Source organism: Neophocaena asiaeorientalis, unplaced genomic scaffold (assembly GCF_003031525.2).
Source record: "Neophocaena asiaeorientalis asiaeorientalis breed wild unplaced genomic scaffold, Neophocaena_asiaeorientalis_V1.1 scaffold70, whole genome shotgun sequence".
Lineage (NCBI taxonomy): Eukaryota > Metazoa > Chordata > Mammalia > Artiodactyla > Phocoenidae > Neophocaena > Neophocaena asiaeorientalis.
In genome coordinates, this window is record NW_020175410.1 from 3015074 (window position 1) to 3037702 (window position 22629).

Genomic DNA, 22629 nt, shown 5'->3' on the forward strand with positions numbered 1-22629 from the left:
GGGGGGGGGGGGGGGGGGGGGGGGGGGGGGGGTGGGGGGGGGGGGGGGGGGGGGGGGGGGGGGGGGGGGTGGGGGGGGGGGGTGCGGGTTTGATCCCTGGTTGGGAAACTAAGATCCCATATGCCACGTGGTGTGGCAAAAAAAAAAGTTGAAGTTCCTTTCAAAGAGGTAACGAGTGCAGAGGCAAGTTATTACCATATTTGCATTCCCTGGTCTCATAATTTTTTATGGGACATATAGTCTGTTGTATCAAGTATTTCCATGTTAAACTTAAAATGAAATATTTTTCCCCAGGACTAGCAAGTCTCTGCCAATGCAGATCGATGGGGAACCATGGATGCAGACCCCATGCACCGTGAGTACAGAGTAATTAAAATGCTGTCACTTTCAATTTTGCTTCCCAGATACTATATATTCCCATAACTAACTAATCACATACTCCTATAAGTAAATAATCACAATACCTAAGCTTTGGACCTATCACCCAGTACCGTTTTTTTTTTTTTTTTTTTTTTTTTACATTTGAATGTGTTGGTGAAAGTATAATCTTTGGCTACCGTAGATCAATTATAAACTCTGGAACTAAGCAAAATTGATAAAGTTTCTCTTAACCTTTCTTGTACTTATTTCAGAACGCCTTATAAGAAAAATATTTATGGGATCGTCAAACATAATTCTCCCTGAATTTATTGCCCATCTGTTCTTTTGCCTCCGTTTGGGGATTTGAGGTCTTCCTTCTCTATAGAAAAATGACCATTGTAGTTGTTCTCTGCATAATGAGATATTATTTCACTCAGACATTTAGATCTCCCTAAATTTCATTTGTATAGTGAACATTTTATTACATTTCAATAATATGCTGGGCACGTCTCTTGGCACTAAGAATAGAAACCTGATCAATAATATACGTCATGATCAATAATAAAACATAGGAATAATAGAACATGGAATAGAACGTATTCAATAATAGAATTGTCCTCAAGGAACTTACATTCTGATAATAGGAGATTAAATAAATTAATAAATATAAACAAACACACGCATAATAAATATAACTTTTGATTACTAGCGTTATGAAAAATGACAAAGAGGAACTGGGTGGAGTATGAAGAGTACTACTTTTTTTTTTTTTTTTTTTTTTTTTTTTGCGGTATGCGGGCCTCTCACTGTTGTGGCCTTTCCCCTTGAGTACAGGCTCCGGACGCGCAGGCTCAGCGGCCATGGCTCACGGGCCCAGCTGCTCCGCGGCATTTGGGATCTTCCCGGACTGGGGCACGAACCCGTGTCCCCTGCATCGGCCTTTTTGAAAGAAGGGTCAAAAGCTCAGTATGTTAAACAGTAAGAAGGATGATGGAACGACAGTTTTTAGAGGTAGGGTGAGAGTGTAAGAGGTAAAGTAGAAAAGATGGGCAGGGGACAGATCAAGTAGAAAAAATGATGGTAAAGAATTAGCATCTGATTCTAACTGCAGTAGGAAACTATTGAAAGATTTAAGCATCATCTGATTTACATGTTTAAAATTTACCTTAGCTGCTGTGTGGAGAATGGATTGTACTGAGTAGCAGCTGGGAGACAGGGTTTATCAGAGTGGTCTGGGCTTCGGCAGCAGTAGGGGCCAGGAAGTGGATGGATTTGAGCTACACTGTGGAGGTGAAACAGGGAGAATTTGTTAATGAGTTCCCTTTGTGTTGAGGGATTGGAATGAGGGAAAGGGATGAATGGAGGGTAGCTGTTATCTGTGAATGAAGGTACTACTTACTCCATGGTTAAAACTGGGGGGGGGTGGGGAAGTGTTTAGGGAGAGAAAAGATTCTTTTTTTTTTTTTAATTTTTTTTTAGAGAATTTGTTAATGAGTTCCCTTTGTGTTGAGGGATTGGAATGAGGGAAAGGGATGAATGGAGGGTAGCTGTTATCTGTGAATGAAGGTACTACTTACTCCATGGTTAAAACTGGGGGGGGGTGGGGAAGTCTTTGGGGAGTGACAAGATTCTTTTTTTTTTTTTAATTTTTTTTTAGAGGTAGGTAGGTCTTAATCTTAGATTAATACAAGCATTGTGCTAAGTGCTGGTGTTAACATGGTTACAGGTGAGTGGTGTTGGGGGTTTTTGGAGAAATAATTGACATACAACATTATATTAGTATTCATTAAATATTCACACAAACTCTAAATAACGGATATCACCATTTTTCAGATGGAGAAAACTGAGTCATTAGGAGGTCAGATAACTTACTCAAGGTCAGGTATGTAGCACATAATGGAACTCAAACCCAGGACTCTGATTACAGCCCGTTCTCTTAACCACTAGTTAGCTACCAATTTCAAAGAGCACAGCTTAGCATATAACATGGGCGTCTTAATTTTTACCTTTCTGTTGGTTTTACTCTGAAGCGTTTGGCTCAATCTTTGTGTACAGCACATAAATATGACTTTTTGTTTACTCCTGGTATATTCCTTTAGCTAATTGAACCCTAAGTTTGTGAAATCCATTAATTATGTAATACTAATGTAAGACAAACTTGTCAAAAAATCTTTCAAAAATGATTACTTCCTATGCTTACTGCTATCTCTGTACTTGGTTCCAAATATCCTTTAAAAAAATTCCTGTTCCTCCTTTTACTAGCATGTATATATTTACATCTTGTTTTTCTTCACTCTCCCAGTGATACTTCTGAGTTCACGTGTACACTCACATGGATATTAAAGGTCTTGTTTTTGTTTCCAGTGGTGGTGATGATGTGCTGATGGTAAAGATTAGGATGATGGTGCTAGGGGTAACATCACGATGGTGATGATGGAAAAAGTGGTGAAACTTATGGTGACGGTAGTTCTGATGATGCTGGTGGTGGTGGTGATGGTGGTGATGGTGGTAATGATGAACTGGTAGAGTTGCTATCACTGATGGTGGTGGTGGTGATGGTGGTCATGATGCAGGATGGTAGTGGCAGTGGTAGTAGCAGTATTCTTGTCTTAATGAAAGGTCACTTTTCTTCAGCCTGGGTCACAAAAGAATAAATGAAAGCCAGTGAAACAGAACACCTTCCATGAGTACTTTGCATTCCTTTGGACTCTTCTCAGGGAGAAGGGAAATTTAGTCCCTGTGCCATGTTTTAAATCAAGAAGGATTAATGGCAATAAAAATACCTAACATTTATTAAGCTTTTAGTTTGTGCCACATAGTTTGAGACACTTGACCTGTATTGACAAATTTAATTCTCACAGAAATCCTATAATCTTCATTTTGTGGATAAAGCAACTGAGGCAGACGAAGGTTAAATAGTTTGCCTGATTCCACCCAGATAGTAAGTGGCAGAGTAGAACTTGAAACGCATGTAGCCTGGCTCCACTGTCTGCACTCTTCATGGCTACTCCCCACCCTGGATCTCCACCTGAGAAGGCCCCAGGCCAACCCCTGTGACCCTCCGCTCCAGAGTATGACCTTTGATAAATCACTTACTGCCTCTCCCTAGCTTTAAAAAGTCTTTATCTATTAAAATGTAATTACTGCATTATAATACTGGTAGCTTATTTCACACAAGCTCTTCTAATGACTCTTTTGTTAACTTTTCTCTCAGCGAATTAACAGGGTATTCATTTCACCTATTAATTATCATGATCTAAACAATTGTTAAGTTACTAATTTTTATATAACGACTATTTAGTTTTCTCTCCGTGTAAACTCTCTTATTCATTTAAAACATTTATTGCAGTCAACACAGTGGACCAAGAACTGTACTAGACTATGGCTCATTATTGTTATTTCACATTCTGGCCTACTCTTCTTTTCCTAGAACCACATGGAGATCTGAACTTTAAATTTCACTTTAACTAAAGAGAGTATTTAGTATTCAGAGTTGGTATGGTTGAACTTAAGAGTGTTCTTTGCTTCAACTGAATAACACGTTTCTCTTACAGAACATAAAAATGGTAGAATGTTAAAATTCTTCGCTGAATTTAAATATCCATAAGCTGATACTCAATTTATGAAGAAATTGCTCTAGATATAATTTTAGAGCACAGCAGAAGTTCTGCTTTTCTTTGAGTGGAATATATAAAATAGAAAAGCATGTGATGAGTGGGTCTTGATTCTTACATCAGTTAATATTTTTTTAAGAATCGGAGTAGTATAAATTCTGAAGATAGGTGTGTTGATGGTTGCACGACAGTGTGAATGTACTTATGCCATTGAACTCTATACTTAAAAATAGTTAAAATGGTAAATTCTATGTTACATATATTTTATCACAATAAAAAAAGTAATTGAAAAAAAAAAGATAATATTTACTTACAAATTTCACTAATCCTAAGTTCCAATTACCAGGAAAAACAAAAACCAAAAAGCTTAAAACTGTCTCTTCACATGTTGTAATTATTTTTAGGACCTTTTAAATTATCTCACTATAAAGTAGTCAACAGAAACTTGTTAGATACTCCTTTGTTCACAGTTTTGTAATAGTCACTGAGTTAACAGAGGATGGATTTTAGCCATTTAACAGTTAGCTATGTTAATAAGCATAACAAACTAAAGACACAATTAATTCTAGAAGACATTGTATTGAAACAGTTCATGAAGAGCCTTTCTTTAGGGTGGACTCCAGAGCCTAACTATATTCCCCTTCCTATCTTCCTCCCCATTCCTTCCTCCCGAGCACTTCAAACATACTCTGTTGTCCATATGTTCCCATTGTGGGGAGAATAAAATGAACAGCTTAGGGGGGAGACAAGGAAGAGCAGTAATAGATGGGAGGTCAGACACTCGGTCAGATTTCATTTTGTATCTGCACACCCAGCCCTCTCACCCCAATTTATTCTGAGTGATGGGTGTCTAGTAAAGTTTCATTAAGTGAGGAGTGACCATGCTAAGCCTCAAATTCAGTGTAACCAAAATGAACGCATCATGTACCTCCTTCCATCTCCTCCCCATATAATGACTTTTTCTTACAATTCCAAAATTCCTGCTCCTCCCTTTACCATATTGAGTTAGTGGAGCCCAGTGTTTCCTAAGCTAGAAATCTGAGAGTCATCCTGTACTTCTCTCCATACCCTAAAATTCACTAACTGTGCCCACTTGATAATATGGCATACTTCTGGACTCTTTTCTTTTCATCCCTACCACCATTGTCCTAGATTTGGCCCATTTCATTTCTCCTCACTCTCAGCAATAGCCACATCAATCTTTCCCCATCCCCATTTTTTTTTTCTATTTAGATCCATCCTTCACTTTTCTACCAAAACGATCACTAGAAAATGCTAATCTCACCACGACACTCTTCCAATTAGAACGTTTAATTACTTTCTATCTGATAAAATATAGTTTGAATCGGGCTTCCTGTTTCACTGCTATCGTCACTTACTTCTTTTTCATATTTTCATATACTTTCCTCTTACCCAAATAAACCTTTCTTCTTCTTTAGTTGAGTTACACAACTCATCTTTTGAGACTCATTTCATGCTGCCACTCCTCCATAAATTCTGTTTTGAATATCACCCCTCCCTTCACTCTATCCCGTCCCTGACCCCAACTAGTCTAAAAGCGCAGCCCCAGTGCTTCATAGCTTTATCAAAGAACTAACTACGTTAAATTGAAGTTATCGGCTTTTCTGACTAGCTTCTGGGTAGACGTAAGCTTATTAAGGTCAGGCACTATGATTTTAGTCATCCCTGTACCTGCAGAGCATAGCACTGTGCCTCACACATCATTGGGCTGCCAACACCATGTGCATTTTGAATTCGTGAGTTTCTTAAATAATTCTTGGGGTAGTATAATAATTTTAAAACCTGCTTTCTACTAAATCTTTCACTGAACATAATGTAGGTTGGCTAGCAATTCATTCACATATTTTTCATATATACATACATGTAAAAGTTATTTTGAGTTATCTTTATTCATTACATTCGCAAAGCAAAGAATTTTGAATGTATCGAAGAAGAAATACTTTCTCAACCTTAAAAGATGTAATCTTTCTGTTTCCTGAAATAGGACGATTAAACTTTTACACATTGTATAGGCTACATTCTGTTAACACACTGAAGTATTAATAGTCATGTACTAGTTATTACTTGTGTTACTTTTATGAAAAGTAATGCCAAACAGGTTGTAATGCAATATCACTCTGGGTGCTTTGTCTATGATTAAGTCAGAAAGGACTCCTGAAACTTTCTTCCACGTGGTAGAGAATGGGAGGGACGTCACAAACAGATCATAAGCTAAATGGTGAAATGACCACAGGTAAAATATGAAAGTGATAGCTGAAGTCAAGGCAACTTCTGGAAGGCATTTACATGTGTTTTGGTCTCTCTTTGCCTGTTTTAAATACCTTCCTTGGTATAATGCTTCTCAGGACTCGGACCCACTTGCCCAGTCTCAGCCTCTACTATTAAATACCTTCAACACTCAACTCAGCCCTGAGCTGGTAATTAGGCAATCCCCGCCAAGCCTGGTAGCCTTACTGCTTTAAGTGTGATCCCTAGTATTCTTGGAACAGATACTTGGTCATTTAGTGCCCTAAGAGCCACTGCCTCCTTCAGTCCCCATTTCCACTGAGTGGACCATTCTATAAGATGCTGCTTTCTGACTTGCATGCCACTTTGCTTCTCTGGCTCTAGCTTCTAGTTGATTCACACATCGGCTAGTTGCCTAGCCTTTGCTCGTACCCTCTCTTAGGAAGGCTGGATCTTTTTCCTATGGCCCTAGACACTGAAGTTACTTGGAGTTTATCTTCATTTTGACACTCGTTTTTGCAAAGAGAATATATTCAGCACAGCTTTAAAATGTAAGCTCTTTAAAAAGAGGAACAGTGTTTCAGGGCCTATTAAATTTTTTCTTATGTGTTTGTTGTAATTATTTAAAATAATCATAATTTTAAAGTGTTATTTAATCTTAACTCATTTCCTGAAATACAATTTAATCTCAGGACATTAAGGTAGAAAATAAACATTTTATAAATGTAATATTTTCCAGTCCCAGGAATTTAGTGATATGTAGATGAAGGCTAATTGAATTTACAAAACACTGAGATGTCGTTGAGATGTTTGGAAGAAACCATGGTAATAATGCTTAACAGTATTTAGCATCATTTATGATATACCAGTTTCTGTTCTGTATATTCATATTGATTTTTATTTAATCCTCAAAATAGCCCTAAGAAGTCAGTAAAGTTATTATAACTCCCATATCATAAATTTAAAAAAAAAACAACCCTGAAGCAGATAAGCCAAGCAACTTGACCAAGGCCACACAGTTAGAGGTAGTCAGTGGGCTCTAATGCCCTTTCCCTTAATTATGATGTTTTGTTGCCTCACTCAGTGGCTTGTATTAGTAATCAGTTACAACTCTATCATTTATAAGAGAATTCAGTTCTTTTTCACCTTATTTACATTTTTTCTCTTTACTTAATACATTATTTTTTGCTTCCCAGTATAGCCAAAGCCATCCATCACATTGCCAGAATTACTGCTGAACAACATAACTATGATCATCCAACTCCCTGATCTCAAAGTTCATTGCCTCCTCATTTCACACAGCGTAGAGTTCAATATCCTTGTCATGGCATTAAATCATTCTCCCAAGGCTTCTATCAGCCAGCCATGCCTCATAGGGACCACTTTCCAAAGGCTTTCTACTCATACTGCTTAATTATGTACCTGCAATCTCCATCCCCTATTTTGTGGTTTAGAAATAGACACATTTTTCTGGCCTTCAAGCAGGCTCCCAGGAAATCTGTGGTTTCTTCCAGCAGTTCTGTAAGACCCATGGTTTGCATTTCTTTCATTTAATCTTACCTACAGTTTATTATTTTGCCTGAATCAATTATCCTGTGCTGTTGGGATATATATATATATTTTTATAAGTTACTTCAAAATCTTTCTGGAAAGTGATGGGATATAAATACATATATACTAAAAATAAAATAAAATCCCTTCCTTCAATGCCAAACTTAGTGACAATTTCCTCATGAAACCTTTTAACTCCCCATCTGTCAGAAATAACTGCCTGATCCTTTATACTCCTGTGACTGTGTTAATATCTTCTTAATGCCATCCCAATGCACAGCTTTGTATTTCAGCAATGCATGTATGTGTCCAGCTCTTCTGACTTAATTGTAAACATTTTATGATTTCATCCTTAATTCTTCATCATACCTCACATAGTGTCTTTTACATAATACGGTTTCAGATGAGAAGTCCACATGTGAATCCTTGCTCTGCAATAGGTAATGCATCATTTTTCTCAGACTGCTTTCAGGAATGTTTCCCCTTGTCTTTAATTTTCAGTACTTTGATTTTGTTGAGTGGGCATGGATTTCTTTAAGCATATTCTGTTTTAGTTTCTCTGAACTTCATGAATCTGTAGGTTTATGTCTTTTGCCCAATTGGGAAATTTTTAGCCATTATTTCTTCAAATACTGATTTAAGCACCACAGTCTTTCTCCTTTCCTTCTAAACTCTGATGACATGTTTTAGATATTTCTGTAGTATCCCAATATCTGAGTCTCAGTTAATTTTTTCTTTCCTCTTTATTCTTTCTATTGCTCATATTGGATAATATCTATTCATCTATATTCAAGCTCACTGACTTTTTCCTCTCTTATCTCCATGCTGTTCTTGAGCCCATGCAGTTAACTTTTATTTTGGTCGTTGAGTTTTTCTGTTGTAAAATTTTCAGTTGGTTCCTTTTTTTTTTTTTTTTTCATATCCTCTATTTCTCAGCTGACAGTCTCTATCTTACCTTTCATTTCAAGAGTGTGTGCCTTTACTTCTTGGAGCATGGTTATAGTTGCTGCTGTAAATTTCTTGTCTGGTAATTCCAACACTTTTATCATCTCAGAGGTTGCATCACTGGCTGTCTTTCCCCTTGGGAGTTCTTGAGATTTTCCTAGATCATCATATATTGAAAAATGTTGGACTGTATCCTAACAATGATACGATCATGTTATTAGACTCTAGGTGTTGTTTAATTCTTGTGGGGAATATTGATTTGTTATTGTTGTTGCTATTTTAGCAGGTAACTGACCCAGTTAGGTTCAGGCCACAAATCCGGGTCTGCTGCCTGTGAGCTGTGGTTCTCATGTCAGTTCAATTTTCAAAGTTTTTGCAGTGTTATTTAGATTTATCTTACATGTACAAGATCCACAGGCTTATCTGGAACCTGGGTGGTGGTCTATCCCCTAATTCAGTTCTCTACATTGTCAGTATGCTTCATAAGGTCAAATCTGTGCATACACTGCTCAGGGGCAAACTCAGGAGATCACATAACAACTTTAAGAGATAGTCTTTTTGAGGCCCTCTCCACTCTAGGATCTCCCTGATGTTTTTTGACTCCCGGGGCTCCTCTGACTAGAAATAGAAGGTTTTCATTTCTCTGAACTGCCATGTACTTCTTCATATAGTATCTGCTTCCAGGGCCCTGTGGTAAGGGGATGAAGAGAGAAAAAAATCAGCAGGTATTTGCCCATGCTTTTGGGACTATAGTTTCACTGACCAGAGAGAAGGGCTTTCCTTCAGTGGAGTTGTAGGCACCTGCCACTGCTATGGAATTGCCAGGGGACTGGGATGGAGAGATTGGGGTGGCAGGGGGAGGGGGAGAAGTGACACAAGATACTTCTCTCACCCTCTCTGACCTCTCCCTGTATGTCCTTCATTTCCTACCCCAGAAACACAGGGCTTTTCTTGGAGCTCTCCATCTGTACTTGGTATACAGTTCCAGGTTTTGAGCTGCCTTTAATTCCAGACTGGGGAATATGAGAAGGGAGAAAAAACAGAAAGGTCATCACTGGCTCAGTGGCACTTCATGCTCTGGTTTCCTTCCCCAATCTACGTGCTGTCATTTGCTTTTCACCAATCCTCAGTTAGCTGCTCCGTGCATTCTGTGCAGGGTTTGTAGTTGCCTTCAGTGGGAGAGGCAGGGTAGCACGTGCTTACTTCTTCTTGACTAGAACTGAAAACACCACCACTCTTCTTAGATTTTGTATATGGCCGTTTTGAGATCTGCATGAATAGTCCCCATCAGATTGGTATATTATTAGCCGGAAGTACTTATCTGCCAACTTACAGATTTCACAGTACAGTCCCCATTTACATATATTTTACAGAAATTCTAAATAAGTCTGAGAAGTGCTCTAAACCTTGAATTATAAATCTTATCCATTTTGAGAAAACTTCATTAATTTTTTCCCATTCTTATGTCCTGCATTTAGGCAGTTGAGACTACACTTACCTTGTTATTTGAGTGAAAATAATTGACCAAAAAGGCAGAGATTCTCTACTCACCTATAAAGATAAAGTTAAGTTTTATGTATTTCTCTAGGCAGTAATGATGTGGATGACCACATGAGATGTTTTTTTAGATTACTTTGTCTGTAGGCAAACATTTTAAGAGTATTGCAAGTGAGTTATGTGATTATATGGGAGGCTTTTAGACCATGGAGGTGAGGTTAGGTGAATGTTCAAGGTCATGAAGCAAAGAGTTATAAAACTGGGACTGTTTCTAACTTGTTTTTCTACTCCCAAACCTGTCATCAGTTCATTAGGCTTATTTGCCTAAGGATAAAAAGTTGAGAGAAGAAAATACAAGGTCTCTGAAATTTTCTGTGATGCATAGTAGTGAGTGTAAAACAGGCAGAGGCAGTGAGACTTTCTCTGGCAGCTCTAACCACAGCAAACCAAACATAGGGCACTTACAGTTGAGAAGCAAATTAAGCAATTTTCAGAAAGAGATTGTTTTAACAGCCCTTTCAACTCACTTGTAAAGCTGAATATCATGAAAATTCTTTCTGCTTGGGAATACCATTTGAATGAGAATTTCACATGATATTATATTAGGAAGTACAAGGATATCAGACAGATTACTTGTTTCCATAGTTTGTATGCTTACATCTCGCTTGATTACTAAAGTTACAATAAATACTTTTAAAGGCAAAGTGTGGCTAGAACAATGTTTCCTGAAAAGAAGCTACTAAATCCTAAATATAAACAGAACATTAAAAGATTTATGGGGAGAATGGGGCAAATTTGAGAAGTAGGAAAACAGCTAGAATTTGCTTATCTTTATGGCAGGTGGGTCTCCTTATACCTACTACCTGGATTAACTGATCACAGACCTGGGAATAGAAAACAGGTTAGAAATTACAAAGCCTTACCACTCTTTAATTATAGAATCTCAACCATTTTATTACAACTTCTGTATGCCAGCTTTTTGTTTGAAACCCATTCTAGGTTTTAATATTTTAGAAGTTAGTTTGAGCAAGCTGGCATCCACAACTAAAACGGTCCACTTCTCTAGACCATTAGCAGCAATGCAAAGTAGTCTGAGGTTAAAAATATTTTTCACTCCTTGAAAACAGTGTTTTATGGGATTTGTATATGAAGGGGAGGAAAAAACTGCTTAGTCATAATGCTGTGCAAAATAACTAGATCCCAATGGGTAGAAAACAGAAATAAAGGCCAGAATCCAGTGTCTCATATATGTTGTATCAGTGACCTCTGGACTTCAGAGAATTACTTAATCTTGGAACTATTTCCTTATTCCTAAAACCAGCTACCTACAGATCACAAGAGAGTGTTGAAGGGTTGTTGAAAATTACTTTGCATCACGTTTATCAACACTAAGGAAGTATTAATTATTTTGTGGTGTATATTAAGTATTGTTATATTTTATAATGCACCTGAATTTTCTTCTTTTTCATTGTTTGGACTAACTTTCTTGTTATCCTGAATCATACAGGGAAAAAATAGTTAAACTCATGTTATTTTATGTTGGGATAATATACGACATCTATGTGAGATTTAGCCAAAGTACTATAGAAAATGTAGCAGTGACTTTTACTGTTTTCCTATAATCACAGATAAACTCATACTGGAAAAAGATATCATTTCCCCATAATATTTAACATCTTTAGTAATTATCTAAAAGGAAAATTATATTAAAACTCATGCAGAATAGAATAGTGCATGAAACCTGCAGGTTACCTAACTCTTGAATCTCCCAAGACCCTTGCGTTAAGTCTATTAAGTTTAAATAATATTAAATAATAGCTAATGTACCAGGTTGATTTCCTGGAAATTAGGCTTATTTTGAAATTTTTATAAGTATATTATTTTCTCATTAAAAGCTACACAGCTATTGAAACATGACACTTGCTGCCTTTGCAGACACACCATATTTTTTAACCCTCAGTAGATATTTATTAATAAATTAATAGGAAACTCCTATTGAGCTGTTGTTGCATTTTCAAAGTAAGTTATACCATTGAACTAGTAGTACTTGCGTAAGCCATTGAAATCAGAGAAAATTGGCACTCTTTTTTTTTTTTTTAGGTAAGAAGTGGATTTATCTAGAGAGATACAATTTCCACAGACAGAATGCGGTCTGTCTCAAAAGGCAAGAGCAGCCCTGAAATATGGGGTGGTTAGTTTTTATGGGCTGGGTAAATTTCTTAGGCTAAAGAGTAGGAGGATTATTCCAACTCTTTTGGGGAAGGGGTGGGGATTTCCAGGAATTGGTCACTGCCCACTTTTTGGCCTTTTATGGTTGGCCTCCAGAACTGTCATGGCGCCTGGGGATGACGGACACATCATTTTTAAAGAATCTTAAGCGGCTCTGATGGCTTACTTTAGAGGGGGAAAAAAGCAGGCAAGGTAACAGGTGTATTTTTAGTGATAAAAGAAAAAGAGTAACCCATAAATTATCGGTAGGAAAATTGTTAATAGGTAGGTGTAGACAGTGAATATTTTTTTGATATGCCTGGAAATTGCATTTTGCCTAATACTTAAATACAAAATAAGAATAAATCTTAAGAAAACACTGCCATTTGTTATTCCATGAGTCTAAATCTTGATATTTTGAGGAACAGAAAATTAACTAACAGTCTTCTGTCATCTTGAGACATATTTGGATAATCAGATTGCTGTTCTGGTGGGTATACTTTTTAAGGTGTGAGTGGTAGTGAGACTCCAAAAGCAGTTGAATAAAACATAAACTAAAAGTGTCCTGTTACCTAAGACTTCACTGGTAAATACTCTTACATAATTTTGCATTTCTAAGCCTTTTTTCCCCGAAGACTGGCACATTAGTGTTTAGTGGCATTAGTTTGCGTGTTCCGTTCCCCTGTTACTTATGCATTAATTAGTTTTGTTTACCTGTGTATCATTTTTTCCTAATTTCACAACAGTTTTTTTTGGGGGGTAATTGACAATGCAATTTACTGCATATGCACTTTCTGGCCCCCAAACAAGAATGTTAAGGTGTGAAGCACCAACTTCTTCATCTCAGACTGTTAAGAAAAAGGATTGGTTGTGACTAATTTCCAATTAATTTGCAGTGGTTACAGGGAACACAACAATTGCACCTACTAATTAAAATTTAAAATATTCCAAAGGGTCATCTTTAAGTGTCTTTGGAATATATAATTTCCATTTTGGTTCATTGCTGGATCTGTAACACCCATGAGCTTGACAGCTCTATTAATTTAAAGACTCAGTAATACCTATTAGTACAAAACATGAAAAAAAATACCATTAATCATTTATTTTAATTTTGCAGCTCTGTCATTTTCTCAGTATGTTTTAAAATTATCATGACACCATAATGTGCACAAATCGACTTGGATGAAGGGGAAGCGGATCACACTACTTAGGAGAGATACTGAAGTATGTTATTAGAGCTTAATTAATGCCAAACTGATTAGATTTGATTGCATTTTACACAAAAATATTTTAAAGAATTTTTTCTTACTATATTATATTTTAAAAGTTATCCCAAACAGGTTATATTTACAATTATACTTACCTTTTTTTTTTTTTTTTTTTTTGGTACGCGGGCCTCTCACTGTTGTGGCCTCTCCCGTTGCAGAGCACAGGCTCCGGATGTGCAGGCTCAGCGGCCATGGCTCACGGGCCCAGCCGCTCCGCGGCATGTGGGAACCTCCCGGACCGGGGCACGAACCCGCGTCCCCTGCATCGGCAGGCGGATTCTCAACCACTGCGCCACCAGGGAAGCCCATATACTTACCTTTTTATAGCTCTTTCCTTTAATACATTCTATTTAAACATTATGACACAAACCTACATTGTTCTCTTATTTTTCATTGTGCAACCTGAATTAATCTACTCATTTTTAATTTAGAAAAGTTCATTTCAGTTTAGCTCAAAGAAAATAGCATCTCTCATAGATACGTTCTTTGATAGGAACTCCTAACCCAAAGTGGACACAATGTCCAAAGACACGAAAGGGCAAAAATTGAAATGAGAAATGTACTAAGTATATAATACCTTATGCATTTATACTGACGTGATCCAGGACTGCTAAACACACTAAAAGTGATCAAATTATATGCACTTAACAGAATTATGTCATTAGCTTTCTAGAATACCAGTAGTTATTTTATTTATATTTACATCTGGTTCAAAATTGAATATATTTCTCTAGAATGCGTAAAGTTAATAGTCTCTTAGTTGATATGCATCATCGTACTAGTATGTAGATTTGATTTCTTTCCAGAGCAGTTAAAGGTCTCTCTTCTTGTGGCTACAAACTGTAGAATCATTAGGCCTGAGCCTGACTTTTCTCCCACAGTCTGCCTTGTGGAAGACCTTTTCTAGCTCTTCATTTCTTCTGATTTTGTGTATTATAATTAGAAAATTGGCTAACATATTCTAAGCTTTTCCCTCGAAAGGCAACTTACTGTATTGTCGCAAGTTTTAAAGAGTAAGCTTTCTTATCCACTAACAGAGCACAGTGTTTCACAGAGATATTCCCAGGATGGGTTACCAATTTCAAACAAGAATTTGAATGAAAAAACTTAATAAAAATACACTGAACAGAATTTAATAATTTATTGTTTTTATTTTCTTGAATAGTCAGAACACAGTTGCACATGTCTTATTTGAGAAGACTTTAAAAAAATGAGAGGATTTTAACATGTTACAGATACACCTCGGAGATATTGCAGGTTCAGTTCCAGACCACTACAATAAAGCAAATATTGCAGTAAAGCAAGTCACATGAATGTTTTTGGTTTCCCAGTGCCTATAAGTTATGTTTATAGTATACTGTAGTCTATTAAGTATACAATAGCACTGTTTCTAAAATAGAATGTACAAACCTAAATTTAAAAATACTTTCTTGTTAAAAAATGCTAACTATCATTTGATCCTTCAGTGAGTCATATCTTTTTGCTGGAGGAGGGTCTTGCCTGGATGTTGATGGCTGCTGACTGATCAGGGTGGTGGTTGCTGAAGGTTATGGTGGTTTTGGCAATTTCTTAAAATAAGACAGTGATGAAGTTTGCTGCATCGATGGACTCTTCCTTTCACGGTCAAGTTCTCTGTAGCATCAATACTGTTTGATAGCATTTTACCTACAAGAGAACTTGTTTCAAAACTGGGGTCAATCCTCTCAAACCCTGCCACTGCTTTATCAACTAAATTTATGTAATATTCTAAGCCCTTTGTTGTCATTTCAACAGTCTTCACAGCATCTTCACCAGGAGTAGATTCCATCTCAAGAAACCATTTTCTTTGCTCATCCTTAAGAAGCAACTCCTCATCTGTGAAAGCTTTATCATGAGATTGTAGCAATTCAGTCACATCTTCAGGCTCCATTTCTAATTCTAGTTCTTCTAGTTCTCTTGCTATTTTCACCACATCTATAGTTACTTCCTCCACTGAAGTCTCGAACCCCTCAAAGTCATATATGAAGGTTGGATCAACTTCTTCCAAACTCCTATCAATGTTGATATTTTGACCTCTTCCCATCAATCAGGTATGTTCTTAGTGGCATCTAGAATGGTAAATCCTTCCCAGAAGGTTTTCAGTTTGCTTTGCCCAGATCCTTCAGAGGAACCACTATCTATGGCAGCTATAACCTTACAAAATGTGTTTCTTAAATAATAAGACTTGAAGGTCAAAATTACTTCTCGATCTATGGACTGCAGAATGGATGTTGTGTTCACAGGCATGAAAACAACAGTAGTCTCATTGTACCTCTCCATCAGAGCCCTTGGATGACCAGGTACACTGTCGATGAGCAGTAATATTTTGAAAGGAACCTTTTTTTCTGCGCATTAGGTCTCAACACTGGGCTTAAACTATTCAGCACACCATGTTATAAACAGATGTGCTGTCATCCAGGCTTTGTTCCATTTAGAGAACACAAGCAGAGTAGATTCAGCATAATTTTTAAGGGGCCTAACATTTTCAGAATGGTCAGTGAGCGTTGGCTTCAACTTAAAGTCACCAGCTGCGTTAGCCCCTAACAAGAGGCAGTCAGCCTGTCCTTTGAAACTTTGAAGCCAGGCGTTCACTTCTCCTCTACAGCTATAAAAGCCCCAGATGGCATCTTCCAGTGTAAGGCTGTTTTGTCTACATTGAAAATTTGTTGTTTAGTATTGCCACCTTCATTAACTATCTTAGCTAGATCTTCTGGATAATTTGCTGCTTCACCTTGTACTTTTTTGTAATGGAGACGGCTTCTTTCCCTAAACCTCACAAACCAACCTCTGCTAGCCTCAAACTTTTCTCCTGCAGCTTCCTCACCTCGCTCAGCCTCCATAGAAATGAGAGTTAGGGCCTTGCTCTGGATCAGGCTTTGGCTTAAGGGAATGTTGTGGCTGATTGTCTTCTGTCAGACCGCTAAAACTTTCTCCATCTCAACAATAAGGCTGTTTTGCTTTCTTATCATTCATGTGTTAGCTGGAATAACACTTTTGGTTTCCTTCAAGAACTTTTTCGCTGCATTCACAACTTGGCTGTTTTGTACAAGAGGCCTAGCTTTTCGCTTGTCTCAGCTTTTGGCATGCCTTCCTCATTAAGCTTAATCATTTCTAGCTTTGGATTTAAAGTGAAAGACATGTGACTCTTCCTTTCATCTGAACATTTAGAGGCCCTTGTAGGGTCATTAACGGGCCAAATTTCAATATTGTTGTGTCTTAGGGGATAGGGAGGCCCGAGGAACGGGAGAGAGATGGGGGAATGGCTAGTCGTTGGAACAGTTAAAACACAAAATTTATCTGTTAAGTTTGCCATCTTATATGGGCACAGTTCATGTTGCCCCAAAACAATTACAATAGTAACATCAGAGGTAACTGAGCACAGATCACCACAACAAATAGAATAATAATGAAAAAGCTTGAAACATTGTGACAATTGCCAAAATGTGACACAGATACATGAAGTGAATGAACGCTCTTGGAAAAATGGTGTGCACAGACTTGCTTGATAGAGGGTTGCCACAAGCTTTCAATTTGTAGAGAGAGAAAAAAAACAGCAATATCTGCAAAGCACAATTAAGTGAAGTGCAGTAAAAGGAGGTATGCCTAAAAAAAAAAAAGGAGGTATGCCTATACATTGCTTTATCCTTGTCACAATTTCATGGGGTAAACAAAACAGATATTTACTATTAAATGTGATTTTGAAATCAGTAAATAAAAATTAAGAAAAGAGTACAACTACTTAATCCAAGTCAGGCATATCAGTGATTGATTTCTTCATTCCTTCAGCAAATTCTTACTGAATTTCTTCTTTATAAACGTGCTGAATTTTGTCCTAGAGTGTTATAATGGAGAGAAAACAAAACAAAGACATGATCTCTGAACTCTTTTCAGGTATTCATTACTCAAAGAATCACACAAATATAAAAATTCAAGAAAGATGTAAGGTGCGTGAATGAAAGGTTCATGGTACTGTAAACTGTGACACTATGGAACTATGGTAATAAGAGAAGGTACAGCAGAGAGATTTGACCTTGTCAGAGGAGATCCAAGAAGACTTTCAAAGAAACTCAAAATAGACCTGAGAACTACAGGATGAGAAGCATATGACTAGGCATAACAGAGGGAAGAGTGTTCGATGCAGAGGGAACAACATGGGTGGGAGGGAGCATGACGTTTACAAGGAAGGATTTGAAAGATGACATGATGACTGTGGAACAGAAGGAAGGGAGTTGTGGGGTGAGGCAGGTGATTCCATGGGAATCTGAGCTGCAGGACCTTCAATCATACAGGAAGAATTTTTAGCTTTAGTTTAAGAGTCAGGTGGAACTAAAGAGAGTTTAAGCAGGAAGGTGATGTGATCAGATTTGCATGGTGATAAGATCATTGTAGGTGGGGAATAGATTGGAAGGGAAGACAACGAATCAGGAGATTTCTGCAATTGTTCAGGCCTTAGAATGGTGGTGATGGAAAGACGAAAAAAACAGTCAAGAGATACAGAAAATATTTGAGGGATAAAATTGATCAGACTTTGTAATAGATTGGTTATACGAGGAAAAGGAAGATGCCAGGGATGATCCATATTTCTGGCTTGAACGACTGAATAAATGATGGAACAGTTATCTGAAATAGGAGAATTTGGAAAGTAATCAGGCTATGTCCTCTCTACTCCAATTTAATTCAAATAATTATGCTCCCTAATCAATATCTTAGTCACATTATTAGGAATATCAATTATCATTGCATTATGGGATTGCAATTTTTTATGAGTAACATGTCAACATGTTGACTAGATTACCATGAAATAGTTTAACGTTGATGAGAAAGTCTTTCGGTCAATGCTGTGATGCTCCAAATAATTAAGGATCTAGCTGAGAGTAGAAATTGGGTCATTAAAGAAGTTTCTTCTCACATTTTTGTCAGTATGGGCTTTTGGTCTCCCTTGGTTTAAAACATCCATACTTTCTGGGGGTTAGTAAATGCCTGACATGGATTTTTTTCTAGTCTTTCCTTTGGTAGACCTGGAGCCTGGCATGTGACTGAAATCCTACCAGGTGCTTCTGGCCTCCTCAGAGAGAAGGCAGATGGCCATAAATGTCATCTCTCAGTGTCACCCAAGGAATCCCAAAAGCCTTGTTGTCTCAGATGGGAGAGAGGTTAGCAAAATGTGTTTTCCATTGGACTAAACATAATTATGTTTAAAATAATAGGTAACAGTTATTAAGCATATAAATGACAGGCATGGCCTCTTTTGGTACTTGTAGTGGTCTTTTTAAGTAGGTGTATCATTATCCTCATTTAGTAAATAGAGACTGAGGCTCAAAAATATTAGATCCTTTGGCCAGTGGCCAAGCTGGCACTCAAACCCTTGCCTCATGTCCTGAATCCATAATCTTAACCCCAATGCTACGTGAAAAAACCTTGTAAAAAAGGATATATGAAATATTATGAAGAAGTAGAATCACAAGTTGTGAATATATCGCTAATATTCTCTGGTTATAGTCAAAGAGGAGAATTTTTTGTATTGTTTTGTTCTTTTTTAAAGTTTTTGTTTCTTTTTTCCCACATAACAAAATATTTGGAGAGACCCTAGGAAAAGAAAAATAATTACTGTGTTAAAGTTGTGGGTATAATTTTTCTGTAAAGACATGAAAATTATAAAAACATTTTTTAAAATGTCATTGACCTTCCCTGGTAACCAACTTACAACCATAAAATAAAAGGAGAACCAAATTTATATCTTAAAAGAGATTTCAAATCCAGGTATGATAATTTCCCATGCAATGTGGCCAAATAGCCCATCACTTTCAGGAGAAAGTTTCTCTTTTCTTATTACCATACCTATTTAAAATTCCTGTGAATTTAATCAGCAAGTAAACCTCTCAAACCCATTTGTTAGAGATTTTATTGTAAATCTTCACAATGATTTCTTTGAATCTGATGTTAGATCAAAGACTTTGACATTAAATTTGGAAATTACTATCATTCCAGAAAATAATGGCTGGAATCATAAAGAAGCTGGCACAGGGATTTTAGAAAATTGTTATGTTTCATTGCTTTGCTTTTTGGCAGTTATGGACCTGAAAATTTTAGCGTGCTCTTTATTCCTGCTGTCATATGGCTCAGCTACATGCATGAATTCAAAATGGTTTCCATTATTGGAAAGAGACAGTCTTACTCCAGAATCAAGCTAGGTAACTTTTAATGTTCCAGGTAATTGCTAAATTAAGCTTTCCCTACAGATATTTTATGGCATTTATTTTGCTCTGAAAACCCCATTCATTTTTAAGGTAGCTGAATAAATCCAGTGATAATAAACTCTTAAAGAGGTGAATCAAGGAAAGAAAATTTTGGCTAGTTACGGGGAGAATATTTAAAAAGGAAAATGCTACCTGCTGATGTACTTTCTAAGAAACACAGTATCATTAAGCCCACCGTGGTGCAAAGCAATAAAGAGATTAAACATTTAAGCCAAATTTGATCAGTTGATATGTTACCAAAATTGGGAAAGCTAGTATATGTTCTAATTCAGAATTTTCACAGAAGGAATTCTGAATGGTGGCACTCAGTATAGCAAAGACATGCCATTTGAAACTATTTCCACTTTTATTCATCTTTTAGCTATTGACCAATTAAGTCATAATTTTAAATTAAAATTGCTTTCTTCCACCTTATGCCTCATAATTCTAGATGCAGTTTTCAGTACTTGACTGTAATTGCATCAGGGGTCAGCAGGTAATGGTCTTTGGGCCAGATCTGCACAGCTACCTGTTTTTGCATAGTCAAGGACTTAAGAATATATTTTGCATTTTTAAATGGTTGAAAAAAATCAAAAGAATAATAATAGTTCATAATGTTAAAATTACATGAAATTCAAATTTTAGTTTCCATACATAAAGTTTTACTGGAACACAGTCACATCCATGTATTTACATTAAGTCTGTGGATACTTTTGTGCTACAGTGGCAGAGACCTCATAGACCACAAAGCCTAAAATATTTACCATATAGACCTTTACAGAAAATGCTTGCCAACCCCTAAATTGCATAAGTATCCTATAGTATATAACTCAAATATGATTTCTAGATTTAGAATTAATATAAACAGTTTAGTAGCTTACATCACTTATATGCAAACGATTGTGACAAATGGAGGCATGCCTAGCCTAGATACATGTAATTTGAAGGTCTCACCCTCAATAGAAGAAGAATAGGCCTCTCTGAAGATTGATTGGAAATGTTTGTATGATGGTACTTCTTTCCTTTTTTTTTTCCTCCTACCTCCCTGGCTACTGGTCTGCATATTCTTTCATAGTATCTCACTCCTACTTCACTATTATATGTCCATGTTCCTCCGTTATGCAGTCTAATGTCTGATATTCACATTCGATACACATTTGTCCTTTAGTAATCTCTTTTCAATGGATGATGTTATTTATAGGATTGTTACACCCAAATCTGTCTCGAGACCTGTTCTCCCTTCTGAACACCAGACTTTCATATCCCAAAGACACTAAGCAGCTCCTTTAGAATGTCACACTCAAGAGTTCACTAACTTCCTGGTTCTCACTCCTGCCAAAAATACATCTCTTTCTATAAAAAACCACCACCACACACACATAGCAAACAAAGCTAAAAGCATGAAAGTCATACTAGAATCTCTCTCTTTTCCAATACTCCACACATCCATCATGTCCTGCAGATTGTACCTCCTTGCTATCTCTCAAGTCTGCCCTGTATTCTATCCCCACTGCCACTGCTGCAAGTAAAATCCATTTTACTTCTTTCTAGATTATTTTATTCACCTCCCACCTGATCTCCCTGTCTCTGTTATGGCACACAGCCCCTAAGCTACACTTCCAGAGTGACGCTGCTAAGACTCAGTTTAATTAAGTCCGCTCCTTCCCCCATGATCTTAATGGCATTGTCTTGTGCTCGCATTGCATTCTGAGAATATCTCCATAGCACAATGCGTGTTACATCCTACCACTGCATGTGTTACCATCATTTGACTGTGTGCACCTCAGTTATGTTTTAAAAAGTATTTGTTCAACTTGGAATCGCCAGCACTAAGCTGAAATAAGCTGGTACCTAGTAGATTAACAATAAGGCTAATTAAACGAGTTAAATTAGGTTATTTAGTTCCATTGATATTAGCTTTCAGCTATATGTTTGGGGGGTGAATATAAGAAGGTGCTGGTCATTCGTTTAGTCAGTCAGATTTTGATAGGTCTTACCCCTTAGAAAGAGAAGTAAATGACAAATAGACCAGGGCTTCCCAAATTGAAGCATGCATGTGAATCACCTAGGGATCTTGTTACAAAGCAGAATCTGATTCAGGTCTTGGGTGGGACTGGGAGTCTGCATTTCTAACAATGAAGTCAGTGTCTCTGGTTTGTGAACCACATTAGGAGAACCAAAGCACTAGAGCGGAAGACAGTTCACTGCAGAGGGATTTTTGGTTTTGCTGTTGTTAATTTTTTTTGTTTTTAATTGTCTGTGGCTCTATTTTTTCCTTTCATTTTTTTAATTTTTATTTTTAACATCTTTATTGGAGTATAATTGCTTTACATTACAATGTTGTGTTAGTTTCTACTGTATAACAAAATGAATCAGCTGCATGTATGCACATATCCCCATATCCCCTCCCTCTTGTGACTCCCTCCCACCCTCTCTATCCCACCCCTGTAGTGGGTTACAAAGCACTAGGCTGATCTCCCTGTGCTATGTGGCTGCTTCCCACTGATATCTGTTTTACATTTGGTAGCGTATATGTGTCAATGCTACTCTCTCACTTTGTCCCAGTTTAACTTTCCCCCTCCCCGTGTCCTCAGGTCCATTCTGTACATCTGCGTCTTTACTCCTGTCCTGCCCCTAGGTTCATGAGAACTATTTTTTTTTTTTTAATTCAATATATGTGTGTTA

At 37.1% G+C, this 22629-nt stretch overlaps 1 protein-coding gene across 6 annotated transcripts in view; it reads left to right on the forward strand.

Moving 5' to 3' along the window:
• Positions 1–22629, forward strand: part of DGKB (diacylglycerol kinase beta) — a 639375-nt gene that overhangs the window by 602411 nt on the left and 14335 nt on the right. For all 6 annotated transcript variants that reach the window (XM_024767053.1, XM_024767055.1, XM_024767059.1 and 3 more), the window contains one exon: positions 295–355. In XM_024767053.1, the coding sequence (XP_024622821.1) occupies positions 295–355 (61 nt within the window). The remainder of the gene's footprint in view (positions 1–294; positions 356–22629) is intronic.